The sequence below is a fragment of the Schistosoma haematobium genome, chromosome 6 (genome assembly GCF_000699445.3).
Source record: "Schistosoma haematobium chromosome 6, whole genome shotgun sequence".
Classification (NCBI taxonomy): domain Eukaryota; kingdom Metazoa; phylum Platyhelminthes; class Trematoda; order Strigeidida; family Schistosomatidae; genus Schistosoma; species Schistosoma haematobium.
This window is the reverse complement of record NC_067201.1, coordinates 1,570,952-1,592,187: the sequence shown is the minus strand read 5'-3', so window position 1 is coordinate 1,592,187 and position 21,236 is coordinate 1,570,952. Positions and strand designations below refer to the sequence as shown.

Genomic DNA, 21,236 nt, shown 5'->3' with positions numbered 1-21,236 from the left:
CTATATTCATAGCCAAATGTAAACAAATAAACACACACACACTTAGAGAGAGAGAGGAAGTATTTTAAAAATCTCGAATCTATCTTCCAGGTTGATTTCTTATTATATTTATCTGATATGACTGAAGTATATTATATCTTACTGTACACATACTGAATGACATGTCTCAAAATCTTTTGCAATGACGCAAATGCATCCATTCTTTGTCTTCTTCCAAATTGTAATCTTCTGAATTTTTCATGTCCTCTATTTTTTCTCTTCCCAAATTCATTTCACTGGATTATGCTCTTTGAATAACGCTAATCTTTCCGATTACTGTTTGTACTTTTACTATCTCTACCGCTACGGGATTTGAGTCGACAACTGCACATGTGTGCTAATGTGGTATGGCAACTCGAACTGATGTACGTACGTACAAAGTTCTACGTTGTTACTGACTGACTGACATATACTACTGACTCTGTCTCAACTTCATCCAATATTATTAACCTTTAAATATTCTGTCTGAATTCTATTGAGTGAGATTTATCATGTCAGCCATAGAGAATTTTTACTTTGTTTTAGTTAACCATTTCATTGTTTGAAAGATGATAGGCTAGAAAGAATCTTTTAAGAAAACCTACCTACTTACTAGGGTCAAACGAGGTTTATAAATTGATGTAAGGAATTAAAATTAGAAGGGGTTTTTGTGGATATTGAAGCTAGACCATCATGAAAAATATCAAAGCACTGGGTGACCATTTTGTCCTACTGTGAGACTCCTCAGCAGTGCGCATCCTTAATCCCGCCTTGCGAGATTCGAACCTAGTATCCACCTGTTAGTCTTGTGTGCGAGCACTTAACCTTTAGACAATGAGCCGGTATCTGACAGAATCTCTACATATATATTCATATAATGAAAATTGAAATTCTTCTTAAATTTTACTTGATTTAATCAATATCGAAAAACAAGGTCATGATTTGATCTCTATTTGTAGTTTATGATAGTAACAATGATAACAGCGGTAACATTGAAAATTTCATCCGCTGTTTAATATTTATTCATGTATATGGCAATCAATCATATCGGGGCTACTACTACTACTACTACTACTACTACTACTACTACCACCATACTACTGTTACTATTACTACAATAGCAACTACTACTATTGCCACTACTATTATTATTACTACTACTAATACGAATAATAGTAATAATAATAAAGGGTATTTTAAAGAACAATCCTCTTTTTTCTACCCTATGAATTGTAAAAGATGCAATTGAAAACTTCAGTTCGTTGAATAGAGATGTAAATTATGAATAGTGATGATACCAACAACAACAACAACGAACAGAAAATCAATAATATTCTATCGTATATAGATACTATATGTAACCTATTCTTTCGTTAAAGGGTAGATTAAGCGCAATAGATGGGATAATTTAAATACTTCTAGGTCAAGTTCTATATGTATGTTATCCGTCAAAGTAACAATTCAAAGAATTTTAAATCACAAAATAATTACTTTGTATATAAAATGTGTGTGTGAGAGAGTGTGTTGGTGTGGGGGGAGTTTGTGTGTGTGTGTGAGAGAGAGAGTTACAGAAGGAAAAGTAGAATCTAGAAATGTAGGTAAATTAATGGATTTACATGTACATTCGGATTGATGAGATATGGGGAGAACTTTGAAAATAATCGGTATGTTTATTTATCAAAAAAAATTTATGTAACGGGTAAGAAACCAATTTCTTTTGTATATAAATATATTTCTTAGTTTAAGGGGGTTCGTGCAGATAGTACAATTTTCACAGTTTAAATTACGAATTGATTTTACTTAGATCACCATTGGAAACCTAGAAGCACTTGACAATCATTTCGTCCTAGTGGGGAACGTTTTAGCAGTCTACATCTACGACCACACAGTAAAGACTTGAGCTCATGATCCTCGTTCTCTCGTGTGTACGCCTAACCTCTGAACTAACCGGTTGGCACTAAAGGTAACAGATGAGGGTTGTGCGACAAAATGAAATGAATGGAGTTAGAAATCTACACCAGTGGATGTTAGCCCAATGGTCTAGATGTCAAGCGTCCCCACTCGAGAACCGAAGGTCGTAGGTTCATGTCCCATGTGCATGATTGTGGGTGTGCACTATTGAGAGATTATAGTACTTCTCCTACACTTGAGTTTATTGACAGTTGATTTTGTCAAGCCCTTTAATTAACTTACTTAATAGACAGTGTTTTTCGTTGATAATTTGTCCATGTGTTTGTATTATTATTATTAATATGTCTGTATGAACATGTATTATTGACTATATATATGACGGCTTGCGAACACACCTTCTGTCTAGCTTAAACGTTGGTTGCTTAAATCGCTCGATAAATCATTCTCTTTCCCATATATATGTGTATGCTTGGACCTTATTAACCGATTCAATTCTTCATTAGAGTCTTTAATCTACATTTAATTCGTCTCTGGATTCACTTGATAGCGCACATTAGCTTTTCTGCTGGAATTCGTTTGATGTGCTTGTGGCTTAATCATCTGTGCTATTAAATAGTTGGCGCTATGTGTTGCCTTCTGGATTTATACACTGTTGCAATGTATTTAATAACGATTATCTGGGTGATTGACTTACGAACCCTAAGAAGTTATCTCGAAGCTAATTGTTATATCTAGAGCTTATATATACCACGTATAACTTGAGCACTAGAATGCAGTGAGAAGACAGAAGACAAGTGATAGGAATGTTATTCCAGACAGTGTCCATTATAGTATAAAACTGTCATGTATTTTTATTTTTTAGCAAAAACGAAATCATCATTACAGTTCCCCAATCCGCATACAGGGGGTTATTAGCATTGTCCAATCGGGAAGCTATACGTAGGACTCCTAGAATATTCTTCCGAAAGAAGACTGGATGGAATATCTTCGGCTCTTTCTGAGCTTCTTAGAACTTCCTCTAGTTCACCCATGGACCGTCCTCACACAAATCCACTACAAGATCACATACAGGACCGAAATGGTAGTTCAGTGCTTTCAGGTTTTTAATAGTAGTCTAACTAAGTGCAGTTCGTTATTTTACCTATGAATATATGCATTAATATGTTCATTGTTGTTACTTAATGAATCTATTTGACATCCTTGACAAGTTATTGTGTCAGTAAATCAAGAAAACAATAACATACATATACTAATATGGATTACATAGACAAGATTTTTAAGTTTAGACATCCAACTGATCTATGTTAAACATATTAAAAAATCAACGCGCACTGGAGAACTTTCTCTTCATAGTATCGGATCCTTCAATAAGAGATAAATTCATAAGTTCAAATGAATAGCCGTAACTAATAGAGTTCATTCATGTCGAGTAAGATTATGTTGCTCACCAATAACATTGAAAGATAACTGAGTGGTATCGTGATTTTATTGAAGTCAAACAAGCACATTACAGGATACTGGCTAACTGATTCAAAAGTTTATGGGTTCGATTCCCTTTGAAATCATAGATATTCACTGCAGCATAACTCTTCCCTATAAAAAGTCAGTTGTCCAATGCTTTCTAGTTTTAAATGGGTGCTTAACTAAGATCAATCTATGATGTAAAATCAAAAATTCAATAAGATTTTATTACATAAATAATCTATATGCTTAAAGATATAATAACTCAGTCATAAATCTTGAACATGTAGACCTAATCCTCACTAGCGAGAAAAAAGCGTTAACAAATCTAAGTTCATTGTCAGAATTAGTTCAGAGGTTAAACATTCGTATGTGAGATCGAAGGCCCTGGGTTTGAATCCCACAAGCTGGGTCGTGGATTAACACTGCTAAGGAGTCTCACATTCAGACAAAACGACTATCTAATGCTTCCAGGTTTTCAATTATGATCTAACATCAATCGATTATTCATGATCTCAGTCAAAAACTTAATAATCTACACAAACCCATAATGAAACCACATCTTAAGTGAATTTGAGTTCATTAAAATAATTCCTTATTTTGTTTATATTATTAAAATAAAAAAAAAGTGATTCGCAACCAATAAACAATATCCAGGGCGTTACTACATTCTTGTTCAATGATCAATACTGTAATTTGTTTAAACTATTCAACTATAACTTATTAGGGAGTTTGTAAATATTAAATGAATATTAAGTGGCAAAAGTTTATTTGACCTGTTTTCTCATTCCTTTTTAATCAACCACACCCGATATTCTCCCTGCTCTCCCTCTTCCTCTTCTTCTTCCTCTTCTTCTTCTTCTTCTTTTTCTTCTTCTTCTTCTCAGTTTATGTAATTCATTGTGTTTAGTGAAACAAACAGATTATTTTTTTCTTTAATTATTCACTGATATATCTGATGATTAGTTGTGTATTAAACAAGGTTACATTTGATTATATTCAATATAATCATATGATAATAGATTGATCATTGTAAATTCATGTAATTGTATGATGTGTACTACTAATGTCAACAGATATAAGTAGTATGTATCGTCAATTGAATGTGGAATGACTGATGGCGGAAAGTTAAGAAGATCAAAGAGAAGAGAATGAGAACAGAGAATGATTGATGTGGTAACGAAAGAACAATGAAGTCTGAGATGATTGATCGACATTTTGTTAATGAAGTATTCATTGTATGGTTCTCAGATGTTATTGAGATGTTCTATAATACAATTCGATTGTCTGTACTTGTATTCTCCTCCACTACAAGTGTACAATATTAGGGTAAATAAGAAATTGTTCTGTTCAGCTCATCATTAGAAAGCCTAAACATTGGCAGCATCATATCAGAGTAAACTTTTAATCAAACCAATAAACTGTCAATATTGTTTCACAAGTTAATTTGACGAAATGCTACTTTTTTTAACATGGAACATGCCTATAGGCAATGATATGTGTGAGAGGATTTATTGACAGAATTATTTCAAAACAGTTCAAACAAACTTTTTAGCTTCATTTCAAGCAGAGATAGATAATAGCCTACAGTGAAATGCAGGACACGCGTTTCGTCCTACTTGGGATTCGTCATTTGGATGTATCTATATTCAAGCGTTGATATAATAAATTTTTCTAAATTTAACAAGGCAATGGTTATTTGAAATTAGTAGGTAAGTGGATAATTCGATGGTAACTGGAGCAAACGATACTGGGTTCAATTCCCGAAGTGGAGACTAATTCTAGGATGTAAGTGGATCGTGCTGACAAGTCCCAAAAAGAATGAAAAACGCGTCTTGGGTTCTACAGTCATACACCTTCGATCTCTGCTTAAAATGATTGTAACTTGATAGTAATATCAAGGCAGTCCACATAGAATGCACATATGCCAATAAGAGACCAATCGATTGTAGTCCTAACCATCGATGGGAAGATGCAAACAACGATATATATTTCGTCACATGTTTTGATTATTTAACTAATGGTCTGACTACATTTTATGGTAAAATAGATAAAAATGTGAATAAGGAGCATTTTCTGTAACAGTTGTAAATTTTAATCAGTGATCTTAATCAAAACGACAACAGAAAACAAAGGTGAATCGAAAAGAAGTAACTCACAGCATCAATTATGCAATAATACGAAGTTCTTTTCTTTAGCCTAAATTCAAGTTGTAACCAAGGAACAGTGTCCGTATTGTTGAAAATGACAAATCAGATGACGTGGTAGTGAGTTTTCATTGACTAAAGTGTTTCGAATATATATCACACATACCTAGCCACTGTCTGCCTCGAAGCTCGTTATTCATGGGTATGGGAACACATTAGAAGGAAGTTAGGAGAGTTCGAATGAAGATGTAGCGTCAATCCATGAAGCCAATAACTTTTGGACTATGTCGTGTAGATCGATGTAGAATACCTGTTCGAGATCCATGAGATAACCGTAACCAATGGTAAGAGAATTTGGGTGACATGGCTCAGAATTAGACGTAATGGAACCCATTATTTATCTTGAGTTTTTAAACTATCTGATATATTTTATTCAGTGAAATAATATTGTTTATGTATAATCTCGTCTATTACTATTTATATTGTGTTGTGATAACTTCAGTCAACACGTATTGGTAGGTGTCCAAGAATGTCCCTCGTCAAAGTACCTGGAAGTGCAGAAAACGCCTGGAAACGCTTTATACAATCAGCAGTACGCAGAAGCTTCTCAGAAACATCCAAGAAAACGAGGTATCACGTGTCACGTTTAGAGTGCGCAATTACCTATATCATCACCGTATTTCGTATGTCACATCAACTCTAAGATGCAGGTACATCCAGCTGATGAGTACCGAATAGGACGAAACGCGCGTCAAACTAAATTCCATTGCTAACCACTATCAATTTTTGCTTAAAAAGCTTGTGACGTAAGGCTGTATCGAGACAATCCGCACAGGATGCACATATGCCAACAAGAGACTGATCCATTGTAGTCTAAACCGTTAATGGAAAGATACAAGCAAAACAATATCAAGTGAATTTGAGTTAAAATATTTTCATATTTTCATAGATCTAACATCCATTACTTTTCATTCAATCATCTCATCATAATTACATCATAAATCTTACTTAATTACTTACTTACGCCTGCTACTCCCAATGGAGCATAGGCCGCTGACCAGCATTCTCCAACCCACTCTATCCTGGGCCTTCTTTTCTAGTTCCTTCCAATTCTTGTTCATTTTTCTCATGTCTATCTCCATTTCTCGGCGTAATGTGTTCTTTGGTCTTCCTCTTTTCCTTTGACCTTCAGGATTCCATGTGAGGGCTTGTCTTGTGACGCAGTTGGGTGCTTTCTTCAATGTGTGTCCTATCCACTTCCAGCACTTCTTCCTGATTTCTTCCTCCACTGGGATCTGGTTTGTTCTCTCCCACAGTACGTTGTTGCTAATAGTGTCCGGCCAATGGATCTGAAGTATTTTGCGTAGACAATTGTTAATAAACACCTGTATTTTCTGGATGATGGCTTTCGTAGTTCTCCAGGTTTCTGCCCCATACAGTAGAACTGTCTTGACATTTGTATTGAAAATCCTGACCTTGGTGTTGGTTGACAGTTGCTTTGAGTTCCAGATGTTCCTCAGTTGTAAATATGCTGCTCTTGCTTTGCCGATCCGCGCCTCCACATCTGCATCAGATCCACCCTGTTCATCAATGATGCTGCCCAAATACGTAAAGGTTTTTACATCTTCCAAATCTTCTCCGTCAATTGTGATTGGATTGGTGCATTCTATGTTGTATCGGAGAATCCTGCTTTTCCCTTTGTGTATATTGAGACCTATTGCTGCTGAGGCTGCTGCCACACTGTTCGTCTTCTCCTGCATCTGTTGTTGCGTTTGGGATAGAAGGGCCAGATCGTCTGCGAAGTCTAGGTCATCCAATTGCATCTTAGATGTCCATTGTATCCCGCGCTTTCCTTCAGACGTTGACGTCTTCATGATCCAGTCGATCACCAGGAGAAAGAGAAAGGGTGAGAGTAAGCAACCTTGCCTAACACCGGTCTTCACTTTGAACGACTTTGTCAACTGTCCTCCATGCACGATTTTGCAGTGTAATCCACCATATGAGTTCTGTATGATATTGACTATCTTCTGAGGCACGCCGTAGTGTCGAAGAAGTTTCCATAGTGTTGTTCTGTCCACGCTATCAAATGCCTTTTCGTAGTCAATGAAGTTGATGTAGAGTCCCTCCGGGGGCTACTGCCGGTCCCAAGCCCGGATAAAGGAGGAGGGTTGGGCATGGGGTTAGCGTCCCCATCCCGTAGAAAACTAACTCGCTAAAAAAACGCTAACCAGAAAAAATTATCATAAATCTTACATACGTTTATATTAGTAGTAATTTACATTTGTATCCATCTTATACATAATCACTAATTAACATTAATAGACAGGTCTTTTATCAATGATTAGTTTCTTGTTTTAAATTGATTGGCGCATTTCTTGAATATTTTCACAGTTTGTGTATCATAATTATTGAAATAGAGTTATGATTGACAAACTGATATTGACTAAGGTGAATGATAAAAGAAAGAAAATTAAGAACTACAGATAGTAATTCACTGAAGACAATAGTGGATGTGTCACTGAATTTCGTGGATTAGTTAAAGTTAGACATTGACACCGTTGAATGCCAGATCAGTAGTCTAGATGTTAAGCGTTCGCGCACAAGACTGATAGGTTTCGGGTTCGAATCTCACGAGGTGGGATCGTGGATACGTATTGCTGAAAAGTCTCACGATAAGACGAAGCGGCTGTCCAATGCTTCCTGAGTTCGAACTCCACAGGAGACATCGTGGATGCGCACTGCTGAGGAGTTCCACAATAGAACGGAATAGCCGTCCTATGCTTCCAGGTTTCCCATGGTGGCTTCAATTAACTCATGATCGCAACTAATAAAACTACAGATTTATTCAATATTGGAAAAGTGATCTACATGGATTATTACTCTGATTTTGAGAAAAAAGATAATTGAGTGGCTTTTATCATTGTCTTTAATCAATGGTTGTTTGAATGAAACCAATCTAATAAGATTCATTCTTTTACGTAAGTAGGAATACAAGATTGAGAAATCGGAATGGGATGCTTGAAAAATATGAATATGATGACTGGAGTTAATAATAATGAGAATGACGTTGTAAACAGTCATTACATGTACTGTGTTAGCAATTACTTGATATCCTCTTCTCAAGGCCTGATGATTATTAGTTCAATATGTGATAGGCTGATTGTTGCCCGCACATAAAATAACTGATCAGTGTTTTCCGGTTTTTAACGGTTACCTAACTAAGATCGGTATGTGATGTAAAATCACGAAATTTGACTATTTCCAACTTCCCCATTGCCAAAAAAGTAATTCAGGAGAGCTGTACAATGTGAAAGTTAATTTTCATAATGAACTAGCATTGGTTGGCAAAACATACACAATATTTTTGTAAAAAACAATATGAGCTGTTTGGTGATTTTTCAATAGTCTAAATCTGTTATTGTACTTACTATGAGATATGAAGGTCGATGAGGCACATTATCAATGTTACTACACATGATCTTAGCTCAGAGAGCCAAGGATCGAAAGTGGTTAGGAGATCTGAGCGGTTTGAGGCGCTGCATTTAGGTTGCAGTCAACGCTGTGGGTGTGGGTTCGAATCCCACTCGCGACGCTACACTTATAGGACTCAGTAGCTGATGGAGGACTCGATGGCGTTTGGCGCGAACGGTACTGGAATTGAGTCCAGGAGTGAATATCAACTATGGGATTCAAGAACATCGAGCTGACGAGTCCCAAGTAGGATGAAGTGGTGCGCTTCCTGGATTCCACTGCTAGTCACCATCGACTAACAATATCGATTTACTTCAAATAAAATCGAGTATTCTCTGTGATGCTCTTTATCTCAATTATATATATATTACGCAAAATATCTATCCTTGTGCATTAAATGCATTTAACTTTGATCTAGTTGACTTGTGAACCATTTGTAGCTGATAAATGAGTAATCAATATGGTCTCTGAACCTTTTTATAAGGATTTATTTTTTTCATGTAATATTAGCTGGTTTCTAGTAATATGAAAGATACTCTAGATCTAGGTTTCACGCTAACAAACCGTGCTATTGATACGCCTAAACTGTCTTCCCGCTTTCGATAACCTAAATTACTTATACACATCAACTGGAACAATAGGAAGAAGGAGAGAATTGTGAGCAAAAGTTTTGCTTCAACATTAGTTTATGTAGAGAAAACTGAGGGTATCGACAGAATTACACACGATCTTTCGCTTCTAGATTTTTTTAGAATCATAATAAATATAGTAGCAGTACAGGTAAGTATATAAGTTAAATCGCGACACTTGATCGCGAATAGTCTAGATGTTTCTGGGGAAATTCTGTTCAACACGGATTGTATAAGACATTTCTTGGCCTATAGAAACTTTTAAGAGTGATAGTTTGGTATTCTTCCATTACATGTCAGTTGACACCTGTCAACACAGTGTACCTGTCATCTTGATGTAATTGGTGCTCCCTGAAGCATTCGATCCTATACCAACCAAATTCACTGTCTGAGTCATTATTAGCAAGGTAAATTAGTTAGCGACTGACCTGCTGTAAGGTTAGGAGATATTTACGAGATATTCTACTTGCTATCGAACTGGTTCCGGTGAATACGACCATATAATGAAGACCATAAGTGACTTTAGATAAGTGGCCTATGATGCATCCTCATCAAATGGTGATTAGTAACCTATTCAAACGTTTAGGTGACTAATTTTTTTCAATAAAATCAATCAATATATGAGTTTAATAATCGTCATCTATGTTCAATTATCATCTTCTATGAGACAAACATCAGTTTCTGTGATTATCACTTAACTTACATGTTATCGATTTGTTTGAATAGCGATGATGTGATATATGATGTCCATTTCTTAGCTAATGAATTGTATATGTCCTACAGGTCATTTCTGATTGTTATCAAGTGACCTTATTTGACCATTTCAGATTGATTCATTATAACAGAATGATGATTGTATATTTGGATATGATAGATTATGAGAGACAATTTATTGAAATATTTATTATTGAAAAAATTTATATGGGAATACTACAATGTTTGGTATATTTCTCTCTTATCCATTCTTTATAGAAAACAGAGTTTGATAAATCGGGATTTATGTATGTTACATTTGATGGATGGAATAAGTATTTGTAACATTTGAAATGGTAGAAAACATTCGAAACTGAAGATGGGTGATATTAACTATTGGGTAGAATAGGAAAACATGATGCACATTTCGTCCTATTTAGGACTCGTCAACTGTATGTCCTTGCATCCTAAGGTTGACGTGCACCCCGGGACTCGAACATAGTACTGCTTGTTTCAGGTGCCATCGAGTTATCCACTCAGCTACTGTGTCCAGGTAGCTCATAGCTTCTGCAATAGAGTGAAGTTTTGTTCACTTTTGTACTGGTTGTTCTAATCTTCGCATTAATGTTTAAGACTGTAATTGACTAGTTTCTTACTGGCATATATACATCCTGTGGGGATGGCCTCGATATAAGACGAAACGCTCCTTCTGGATTCTATTGCTAGCTACCATGCATATATATATATATATATGTCCCTCAGAAATTTAAGCCACATTTTCCCACAAATGGTGTGTCTTATTCCTTAGAAATGGAACCGATATATACATCAACTAGACGAGCATGTTTAACATTTAACCGACATGGAAGAAAGTAAGTCATCTGGCTTCTTGTGTTTAGCTGTAGGAATTGGTGTTACATACTACTTTTGTCTGTCAACACAAATAGCATACACCACAAGTATACTCAAAATTGTAGACTGTTTAAATTCAGTGAATCTTATCAACAATCGGGAAATGGAAACTACTGCACGCATAACTTCATACTCGTTGAACAATTTAATAGCTATCTAAACTCAGTAACTTAGTGGTTAACACATTGATGTTTGAACTGAAGTGTACTAGATTCAAATCTCAATCTGAACATCAACATTGGGATATACAGGTGCATCGAAATGAATGAGTCCCATACAGAACGTAACATGGATTTTAGATTCCATTACTAGGTACCATTCAACTGTATTAAAGAATAATGAAATTCTTTTGTTTAAATTAGACTAAAAACTTCAACGGACGTCTAGGATGCAGCTGGACTATCTAGACTTCGCAGATGATCTGGCTCTTCTAACGCACACTCAAAAACAAATGAAGGAGAAGACAACTAGTGTAGCAGCAGCCTCAACAGCAGTTGGTCTCAATATATACAAAAGGAAAAGCAAGATTCTCCAATATAATACAGCATGCACACGAATCGCATTTGATGGAGGAGCTTTGGAAGATGCAAAAACCTTTACATATCTAGACAGCATCATTGTTGAACACGATGGATCTGATGCAGAAGTGAAGGCGAGGATCGGCAAGGCAAGAGAGTAAGTAATTAGGTAAAAACTTCGACATTATAATCGAACTATTTTTCAAGTTTTCATTGTATACAAAAAGGCAGGCTTCCACTCAAGAACGACTGTATTTTCTCCACGAGTGTCTTCATCAACATGTTCTACCAACAAGTGTAAGATACAGACCTCTTGTCAACTACCTAATGGGATGGCAAATAGCTGAACAAAGTGGAAGAAAAGTGGTACACCTAATGATAAATAATGCACACTACAGGATCCACAAATACCAGCACCTTATAGAGGACCAAAAGAGGAAGCTCCAAAGGATACTCATATTAGAGCATTTGGAAATCTTGACAACAGCCATCGAGATATTATGCAAACAATACAGAGAACAATGAAGAAACACCCTAAAGAAGAAACTAATCAAGATCTCAAAATCATTCATGGAAGAAAACATAAACAACTACGTGGTAAACCTTGATTCCATAACAAAATTATCATTTTAAATGAAACATGTGCCTAAACGAAGCAAATCAACTACTCTGATTAATCTATTTAAAAATTCTTAATCAAGAATATCTTTTCAATGTATGGACAACATATAAATGATCTGGAAAATTTACATTGCATACCCAAATATGTACTGATTTCTCTCTCCCTCTCTCTCTCCATATATGTACAAAGAAAGTGTATTCACTTGTCTTCACCCCCCGCCATGTTACTATGGCTTTGATTATGGAATCCAACTGATATTAGAATCAGGCGAATAATACATAATAACAATATTATTATCAATGTTGTTAATGCCAATAGTAGGAAAATCGATAAATCAGAAATTGCAAATTGAATAAACTGGGGCATTTTTTTTAGTGAAAATAACGATTATTACGGTTATAGGCAAACAACAATTTGAAAATGGCGCCATTCTATTATGATATAGAAACAAGTGAATTATATACTTATATTTTTCCTTAGAAATAATTTTTATTTCAGAAGGGTTTTGTGGATATTATAGTAATTTCAATAGTTGAAATCATGAGTCAATTGAAGCTAGACCACCATGGCAAACCTATTGTGGAAGTTCAACGGAGTCTCTTGTAAGATAGTAACTCACTGAGGACAATGGTGGATGTGTCACTCAATTTCGTGGATTAGTTGAAATTAAACATTAACACCATTGCATGCTGGTTGGCTCAGCGGTCTAGTGGTTAAGTGCTCGCGCGCGAGACTAATAGATCCTGAGTTCGAATCTGACGAGGCGGGATCGTGGATGCGCACTGGTGAGGAGTCCCATACCAGGACGAAACGGCCTTCCAGTGCTTTCAGGTGTTCCATGGTGGTCTAGCTTCAGTTGACTCATGATTTCAATCAGTGAAATATTATCAGTTCATTTATTGAGGTAGCAAATCTTTATCAATTGAGGGTAGTTGTGACATGTATTAAGTATACCCGTCTACAATTTGTCACGATTGTTCATGTTTCTGATGCAGGGGTAATTAGGATGAAAGATTTGGGAGTAGCCAACCCAAAATTTGATATCAGTTCATGAAGTTGCTCGCGGTTGAACTGGACCTTTTAGGTATATATGAACCAATTAGTTGGCGTCCATGTCATCATCGTAACTAATAGTCAGATACATTAAGTGACATAACTGAGAAACGATCGTAATGTAGCAAATATATGAAATCATTATCTGCTATTAAATGTTTGGTTCCGAAGTTATTTTATACTTTTTATTCCACGAAGTTTCTCCTTCTTCACTGATACTATTACTATTTTCACTACTTTGACATTTATCTTGACAATTTAATTCCGCCTTAATAATGTGGTTTGGCAACTTGAATCGATATACATGTATGCTAGATTCTACGTTGCTTATGAAGAACTAACTCACTAGCTGATATCAGTTTATGGGTTAAATGCTAAATATAAACTATACAAATTCCCTACAAAATGACATCAGTTACAAAAAAAAATGTAAGTAGACCAAATGAATTTGACTCTTACCTGTCAATTACTGGTCATATTAAATAGAAACAAATGTTTATTTAGGGTTCTATTATAGAAAAAAAGTCAAGTGGATAGAGTTAAGGTGGATTGTGGTTCGTTTCATGGATGAAAACAAGTAGTAGTAAAATGTTTTTCCGCAAATAACCAACATCTTCAGCAGTATTGACTTTTAGAGTTTGAATATCGCAGAAAACCTGATTATATAATATATCACATCTTTTCTGGTTTCATGGATTTACAATGTACATAGTAAAGTGTACAAAAGCTCGAAATTAACATTCTGAAAACAAATAGTTCAAAACAAATGCACATGAATGACATCAATCAATTAACAATTCAGGTCTGAGACTATTTGCTCGATGAGACTATCAATACTGATTCCCTTTCTTTTCATGTTTATCAAAACTGTTCATTCAGTCCGTAATGAAAGCAGACGACAATGATTGATCCCTTAAATACATCCTCATCATCACTTATATTCCAGAACAGTTTTATTTTTCTATTTGTTGTATTGTTTTTATAGTCATTACATATCCTTCTTATCTCCGTTGGGTTAAATAACGTAGTGTCTTTACATCTTGGTTCCTTGAAGTTAGTAGAACTTAAAGATTTTGGAAACGAATTAGATTTCAGATTTTTAATATCGTAATCGCTTTAATGTGATGTAAGACAATACAGAGACAGTAAAACTTTAAACTAAATGTTTGATGTCAGTCTTATGTAATTTGTAACTAATTCATGTTTGATTCTTTTTCATGTTTATCAACAATGCACAAATTCTATTTCTAAGTTATTCTCAACGACTTTGGCGTATGAACTAGTGATGTGACAAATGATTTAGTGTTACATCCTTGATCTATCCACCCACTTCTATGCAGAGGATAACATGTCTAAGTCTACATTAAGACCTTGACGTAATAGGCTGGTGGGCTCAACCTCGAGGCTGGTATGCGTGAGTTCGAAGTGACATTAGCTGCTTGGAGTAAAGAGATGAAAACTATTCTATCACCTGGTTGGCTGACAAGCATGTAAGTGAGAGAAGTTAAGTCAACTGGAACACCACTCGATTTATTCTCAATTTCGATCTGGTTTCCTGTTTCAGATTAGTGTAAAATGATACATGAATAAATAGATGACTAACCAGACCACAACGCATAAACAATTAGGAAAATACAATTATGTCCAAAACTGGAGTTTAGCGTAAAAAATCGAGTACAAAAGATTATGTTTAAATTACAATAACTTTGGAATAGAAAAGGCTATGACAGTGAATGATGCATCAAACGAAAGCTTATGATCTATGGAATAGACTAGGTACAAAAATCAATGCTAATGTTTTACAAGCTTTGAATGAAATTAAATAATACCCCGAAAAATAGCTTCCATAGATTGTCAGGACTTCTTGTTTCTCTCTTCACATCACTTAGTCGTTTGAATTACTTACTTACTTACACCTGTTACTCCTAATGGAGCATAGGCCACCAACCAGCATTCTCCAACCCACTCTGTCCTACGCCTTCCGTTACAGTTCTATCCAATTGTTGTTCATTGTTCTCATGTCTGTCTTTCTGTCTCCATTTCTCGATGTAATGTGTTCTTTAATCTTCCACTTCTCCCTTGGCCTTGAGGATTCTATGTGAGGGCTTGTCTTGTGACGCAGTTCGGTGCTTTCCTTAATGTGTGTCCTATCCACTTCCAGCACTTCTTCCTGATTTCTTCCTCCACTGGGATCTGGTTTGTTCTCTCCCATAGTAGGTTGTTGATGATATTGTCCGGCCAATGGATCTGAAGTATTTTGCGTAGACAACTGTTAATAAACACCCGTATCTTCTGAATGATGGCTTTCGTAGTTCTTCAGGTTTATTCGTTTGAATTAACTAGAGCTAAACACTAATTGCCATACTATAATTTACACATTAATACATAACTAGTTTGTTTCTTTCCAATTCAACAGTCTATGCATTCACTAGTTTGTTTCTATTCTTCATTAATATTGCATAAAATAAGCAACTTTATGTTGTTCACTGTCAAAAAAACTAAACTTTACCCTGGTGAACACTACAAAATAACCATAAGGTATCCATAAATTTAACAAAGAAATCTAAGCTGAATATCATCTAATGTATGTGTGTACATACTTGTGTGTGTGTAGTTTGTGTTTGTATGTACATTAGTTACTACTCGAATGACATGAATAATAATACTCTATTTTCATTGGTTGATTATGATACTATGTCAATAAATAACCAATGAGAAATCAACAAAATCAGCTGATATAGAAATTCCCTATGATAATGACCTTCATTTTGATTGGTTGGAAAAAAGTTTTTATTAAATATAAACTAATTTTTATTTTCTTAGTTGATATGAAATTAGTTTTAATTCCTTCTTATTTACTTACCTTCTAATGAAGATTCAATATTGATTATGTATGTAATTCTTATTAAAATGATAACATAAATGTCAATATTCTATAAAATAAGATCATACCCATATAGAAATATGGATAGATATTATAATGGTATAATGTTTTTATTATAACATCATATCTCATGAGTTGTGCTGTAGATATTTATGATTCTGGACCACATTTCAAATGGATTACTCGTAATAATGTTGATATGAATGAAGAAAACAATCGTCATATAAATAATGATAATATAAATTATAATCAATTTATGGATTCAATGCGTTTTACAATTCAAGATCTTGTTCAACAAGAAAGTTGTATTGGTTCATCAAATTATCCAGTTGATAAACCATCACGTCTTGTTCAAATTGAATGTCGTAAACCAGGATGTCGTTGTGTGCTTAAAAATGAACATGCTCTAGCTATGAAAATTGTACCTGGTATAACATTAGTTCAAGCTGAATGGTTATTACCAAATTCTGTTGTTTCAAATAATGAAAAATCACGATTGAATCATACTTCTCAACATATTGTAAATAATACATCTAATAATAAGAATGCTTATAACCAGAGTTTACCAAACTTTAATCAAATTAAATCATCTTGTCCACATTCTGTTGTTCTTACTTCCTGTTGTCCATCTTGGTTCGAATTAGTACGAAGAAATGTTATTGGACCATCCGATAATGGGCCTCAAATCTGTCCAGAAGTTCCTGTTTGGTCAAGTTGTAAAGCAGTTTGGCGAGCCAAACCAAAATTTATTCTATTAAGAAAAGATACTCAGTGTTTATTTGCAACTAATACTCAGTCACTTACCATGAGTTCAACTGAACTACTTAAAAAGGATGATCGTTCCACTATAACATTAGATGCAGATAATATTGGTATTCTTCGACCTGGAACTGTATTACAACTAATTGATTGTCGACTGTGTCGTCTTGTACACAAAGAAGATCAAATTTCTTATCGGCTTTCTGCGCGTCATCGTTCAAAACCAGTTTCTATGCTTCAATGTGCAGTTGTTGGTGGTAAAGCATTAGCTGCTTTAGCTTCATCAATTACAAATTTATCTTCCCAAGATGCATTGAATTGGTTCAGTACTGGTCCTCGTTTAGTTTATTTATCTTTAGCTTCGAAATCGATAATGTGCAGTCCCGTGAAAACAACATCCACAGTTAGCGCAAATAATAATTACGGTAATCATAATAAGAATTCTAGTCAAATTAAATTATCAGGCAATGAGACAGATTACAGCATTTTCGATAATGGAGTTCATAGTATCTTATCGTTACTCAGCACTTATCGACTCCCTTTAATTACACGTCCTGTAGTTGGATTACGTTCAAGTGAATGGTTTTTCATGGGAAAATGTAGAAATCACTCGTTAATATCAAATCCAGACTCTGTCAATATGCATTCATTATTACAGATATTCTCATGTCATCATGGGGACCTCATATTTCTAGAACCTTTATCCGATTGCACTAAATCTGTTTATCAGAATGAATCATCAAATGAAGCAATTAAAAGTCGATTTTTTGTAGTTACCACTGATATGTTATTACATCATAATTTCTTAGTTGCAGACTCACAAACATGTCAAGCATATCAACAACAACTTGAAATACATGCATTTAGAGTGTCACACTTTCTAGCTGCATGTCATCCTGTTCAAGGTTTAACATATATTTTAAAACATTTAGAAGATATTACACATTCATCAAATACTGGACCATCATATATTCCATTGACTAGAACACTTGGACCAATTACTAATCGTTTCAATACTATTGCTATTCAATCGGCTATCTCAAGTATAGCTGCGATTGCTTCTTTAACTATGCATGAAGAATCTAATGATATACCAAATGATCCGTATCAGTTGAATGAAATCCAACCGAAAATATTAAATTATTTAACATTACATAATAATAATAATACTGTCTCTACTACCGCTACAACTACTACTAATTATCATAATAGTAGTAATTATAATTCCATGCATACATCATCAATCGATATTAATGATTCTTATCATTCCGCTAATTGTTTAATCAATACTACTAATTTACATACTCAATCTAGTTTATCATCATCATTATTTGCTAGTGAAGTTGATGAAATGAATGCATTATGCGATGAAATTGAAGATATTTATTTTTATGTACGTAATGGACATTTTCCAATGCAATCTCATTCATTATCTTCTTTAGTACATCATAATCAACCTCATCATTATCATCGTCATCATTATGAAAAGAGAAATACATATTTGAATAATAATTCATCAGCGCCAATATCTCCACGTTTAAATAAATTAATGACTAATACTAATATGACTAATCAATATATATCGAATAAAATAATCAATAATCAATCAATAATCAATGAACATACCATAGAAACTAATAATACAATGGAAAATAATAAAAAATATTATAAAAATTTAGAGGATAATTATTATCAATTAAGTAATTTTCCAGTGAAAATTACTAGTAAAGCACCAGTTTTATTGATTCGTCCTAAACCATGTCATGATTATCATCATCATCGAATAGATGAGAATGAAAGAAAGGGGATTACTCAGTTAACTTATACAACTAATCAACATAATAATTGTCATACTACTACTACTACTATTACTGATACTACTATCACTACTACTACTACTACTATTACTACTACTAGCACTACTACTGATAATAATAATAATAGTAATAGTAATAATAATAATCAAAAGTCAAGTTATTTCAATGTATATGATATGAGTTATGGTAATTATTCATTTACTGAAACACCCATTACAATGAAATCATGTCATCAATCCATTCAATCATTATCATCAACTATAAATGATCATATAATTAAACCTAGTCAAATTGTAGATAGTAAACCATATGTCTTGTCACATACTTTTACCCCAATTACTACTATTAATAATAATAATAATAATAGTACTTGTCGAAATGGTAGTTCAATGGCATTTACTCCTTTGTTATATTCTTCCACTTCTTGTAATTATCCTAATAATGAAAGTTTCCCTCATTCTACAACAATATATGAACGTGGACGTGTTAGTTTGACTGTACCATCATTGTTACAAGCGAATACAACGATAACAACTGGATATTATTCCACTCAAAATATTACGAAATTGAATAATAATAATAGTAATAATAATAATAATGCCATTTCATGTACATATTTAGTTAGTCAATCTGTTCAACAACCATCATATTCTGGTATGTTTTCATCTTATTGTTCATATCTACCTGGATTAACAACAACATCTTGTTCTAATATAATGAATCGTTCATCGAAGCCAATGTTTACGACATCAGCATTGAATATATCATCATCTAAACATAATTGTATATATGATAGAAATGATAATAACATAGAAGAATGTATTTATGATGAACCAAAGGAAGAATATTATTCAATATCAACACCATTGAAACAACAACAACAACAATACAAGACTACTTGTAGTAATAATAATAATAATATGAATACAGGTGTATTAAATAATTCAACATATGATTATGGATATAATTTGTCTTCATCGAATCATCATAGTAAACGTCATCTTAGTTTATCCTCATCTCACATTCATCCATCTATCAATCGTTCAATGCATGAAAGTAATAACTCTTTGGGAAATGTTTGGACTTCCTCGTTTTCTGTCAATAATAATAATAATAAAACCAGTGTTTCCACTACTACGAATATCAGTAAAAGTAGTACTACCTTCCAGTCGATTAGTAATATGTTCAACGACAAAATGACTACTGCAGTCAATTGTATACAAATTATTCCATCAATGAGTATTCCATCAAATGTTATTCCTCATTCAACGATCACTAGTGCTACTACTACAACTACTATTAGTAAAAATAATAACAATGTAGGTTATTATTTCACATCACAAGATCAACCTTCTTCTATGACAGCAAGTTTTCGTCATCAATCTGCACAGAATTCCTCCTCATCAATACAACCACCACCACCTATGCCACTGTTATACCCGTCACCAGTAACAACGAGTCACACATCTCGACTGTATCAATCCACTATAATATCTCCATCTATTGACAGGAAACAAATCACTGCACGACCATCGTATAAACATGTGACTTCAACTACAAATTTAGATTTCGGTATGCATCATAATCATTCAACAATTCCTTCACCATTATCCACTATGTTGTTATTACAGTCGCCTAAACTTAAACGTACTGAATTAACTAATTCATCACCAGACACAGGGATCGGTATAGAAAGTACATATGATCAGCAAACTACTCCTTGTACAGGTGGATCTTTTATGCCTTTAAATGCATATCATCATTCATTATCTTCATCAAATATGGCTGTTTGGTTACCATCTGAACAACATTGTCAACAGTGTAATCGAGAAGATTCTATTACTAAACCTTCTACAATTAATAATCGCAATATCAGTTATCATAGTAGTCCACATAAACATTTCACTTCATGCAAATTAACAACTTTTCCTGTACAAAACAATCATTTGATGAATTCCACTATGAATATTATCAATACTACTAGTAATCATAATAGTAATAGAAATCAACAATATGCTTATCAATTTTAAATGAATCACAACTAGTAAGCTCAGTCATTTGTCTTCCGAATAGGATTTATTCAATATCTTTATATATTGATGGATAACCTTATTAGATGTAGAATATATATATATATTTGTATATGTTAATTTCCGGTTTGTTGGCTTACCTTCCTTCATTTCAGTACTCTAAGAAACATGTATACATACACATATACATAATCCATACAGATATCAGGTGTTTGTATAGTCTTTTGTTCTGTTTATTTCAAGACAGTTCCTTTTTTTCACACACACTCATTCTATTTGAGTAGTACGCCTATTTTATTAATGTGCTTCTT

General features: G+C 34.1%; 1 protein-coding gene across 2 annotated transcripts; it reads left to right on the top strand.

Annotated features, from left to right (window-relative positions):
- Positions 1-16,260: 16,260 nt before the first annotated feature.
- On the top strand, positions 16,261-20,925 carry MS3_00008285 (uncharacterized protein; the record flags this gene model as incomplete). 2 transcript variants are annotated; one of them, XM_051216649.1, is made up of 3 exons in its annotated part: positions 16,261-16,326; positions 16,381-16,418; positions 16,466-20,925. In XM_051216649.1, the coding sequence occupies exons 2-3, from the start codon at positions 16,400-16,402 to the stop codon at positions 20,923-20,925; spliced, it is 4,479 nt and encodes a 1,492-aa protein (XP_051065239.1). In that variant the 5' UTR covers positions 16,261-16,326; positions 16,381-16,399. The 2 variants fall into 2 exon arrangements, with proteins under 2 accessions (XP_051065239.1, XP_035585815.2); XM_035732816.2 differs by lacking the exons at positions 16,261-16,326; positions 16,381-16,418 and having other exon boundaries at positions 16,419-20,925.
- Positions 20,926-21,236: the final 311 nt, after the last annotated feature.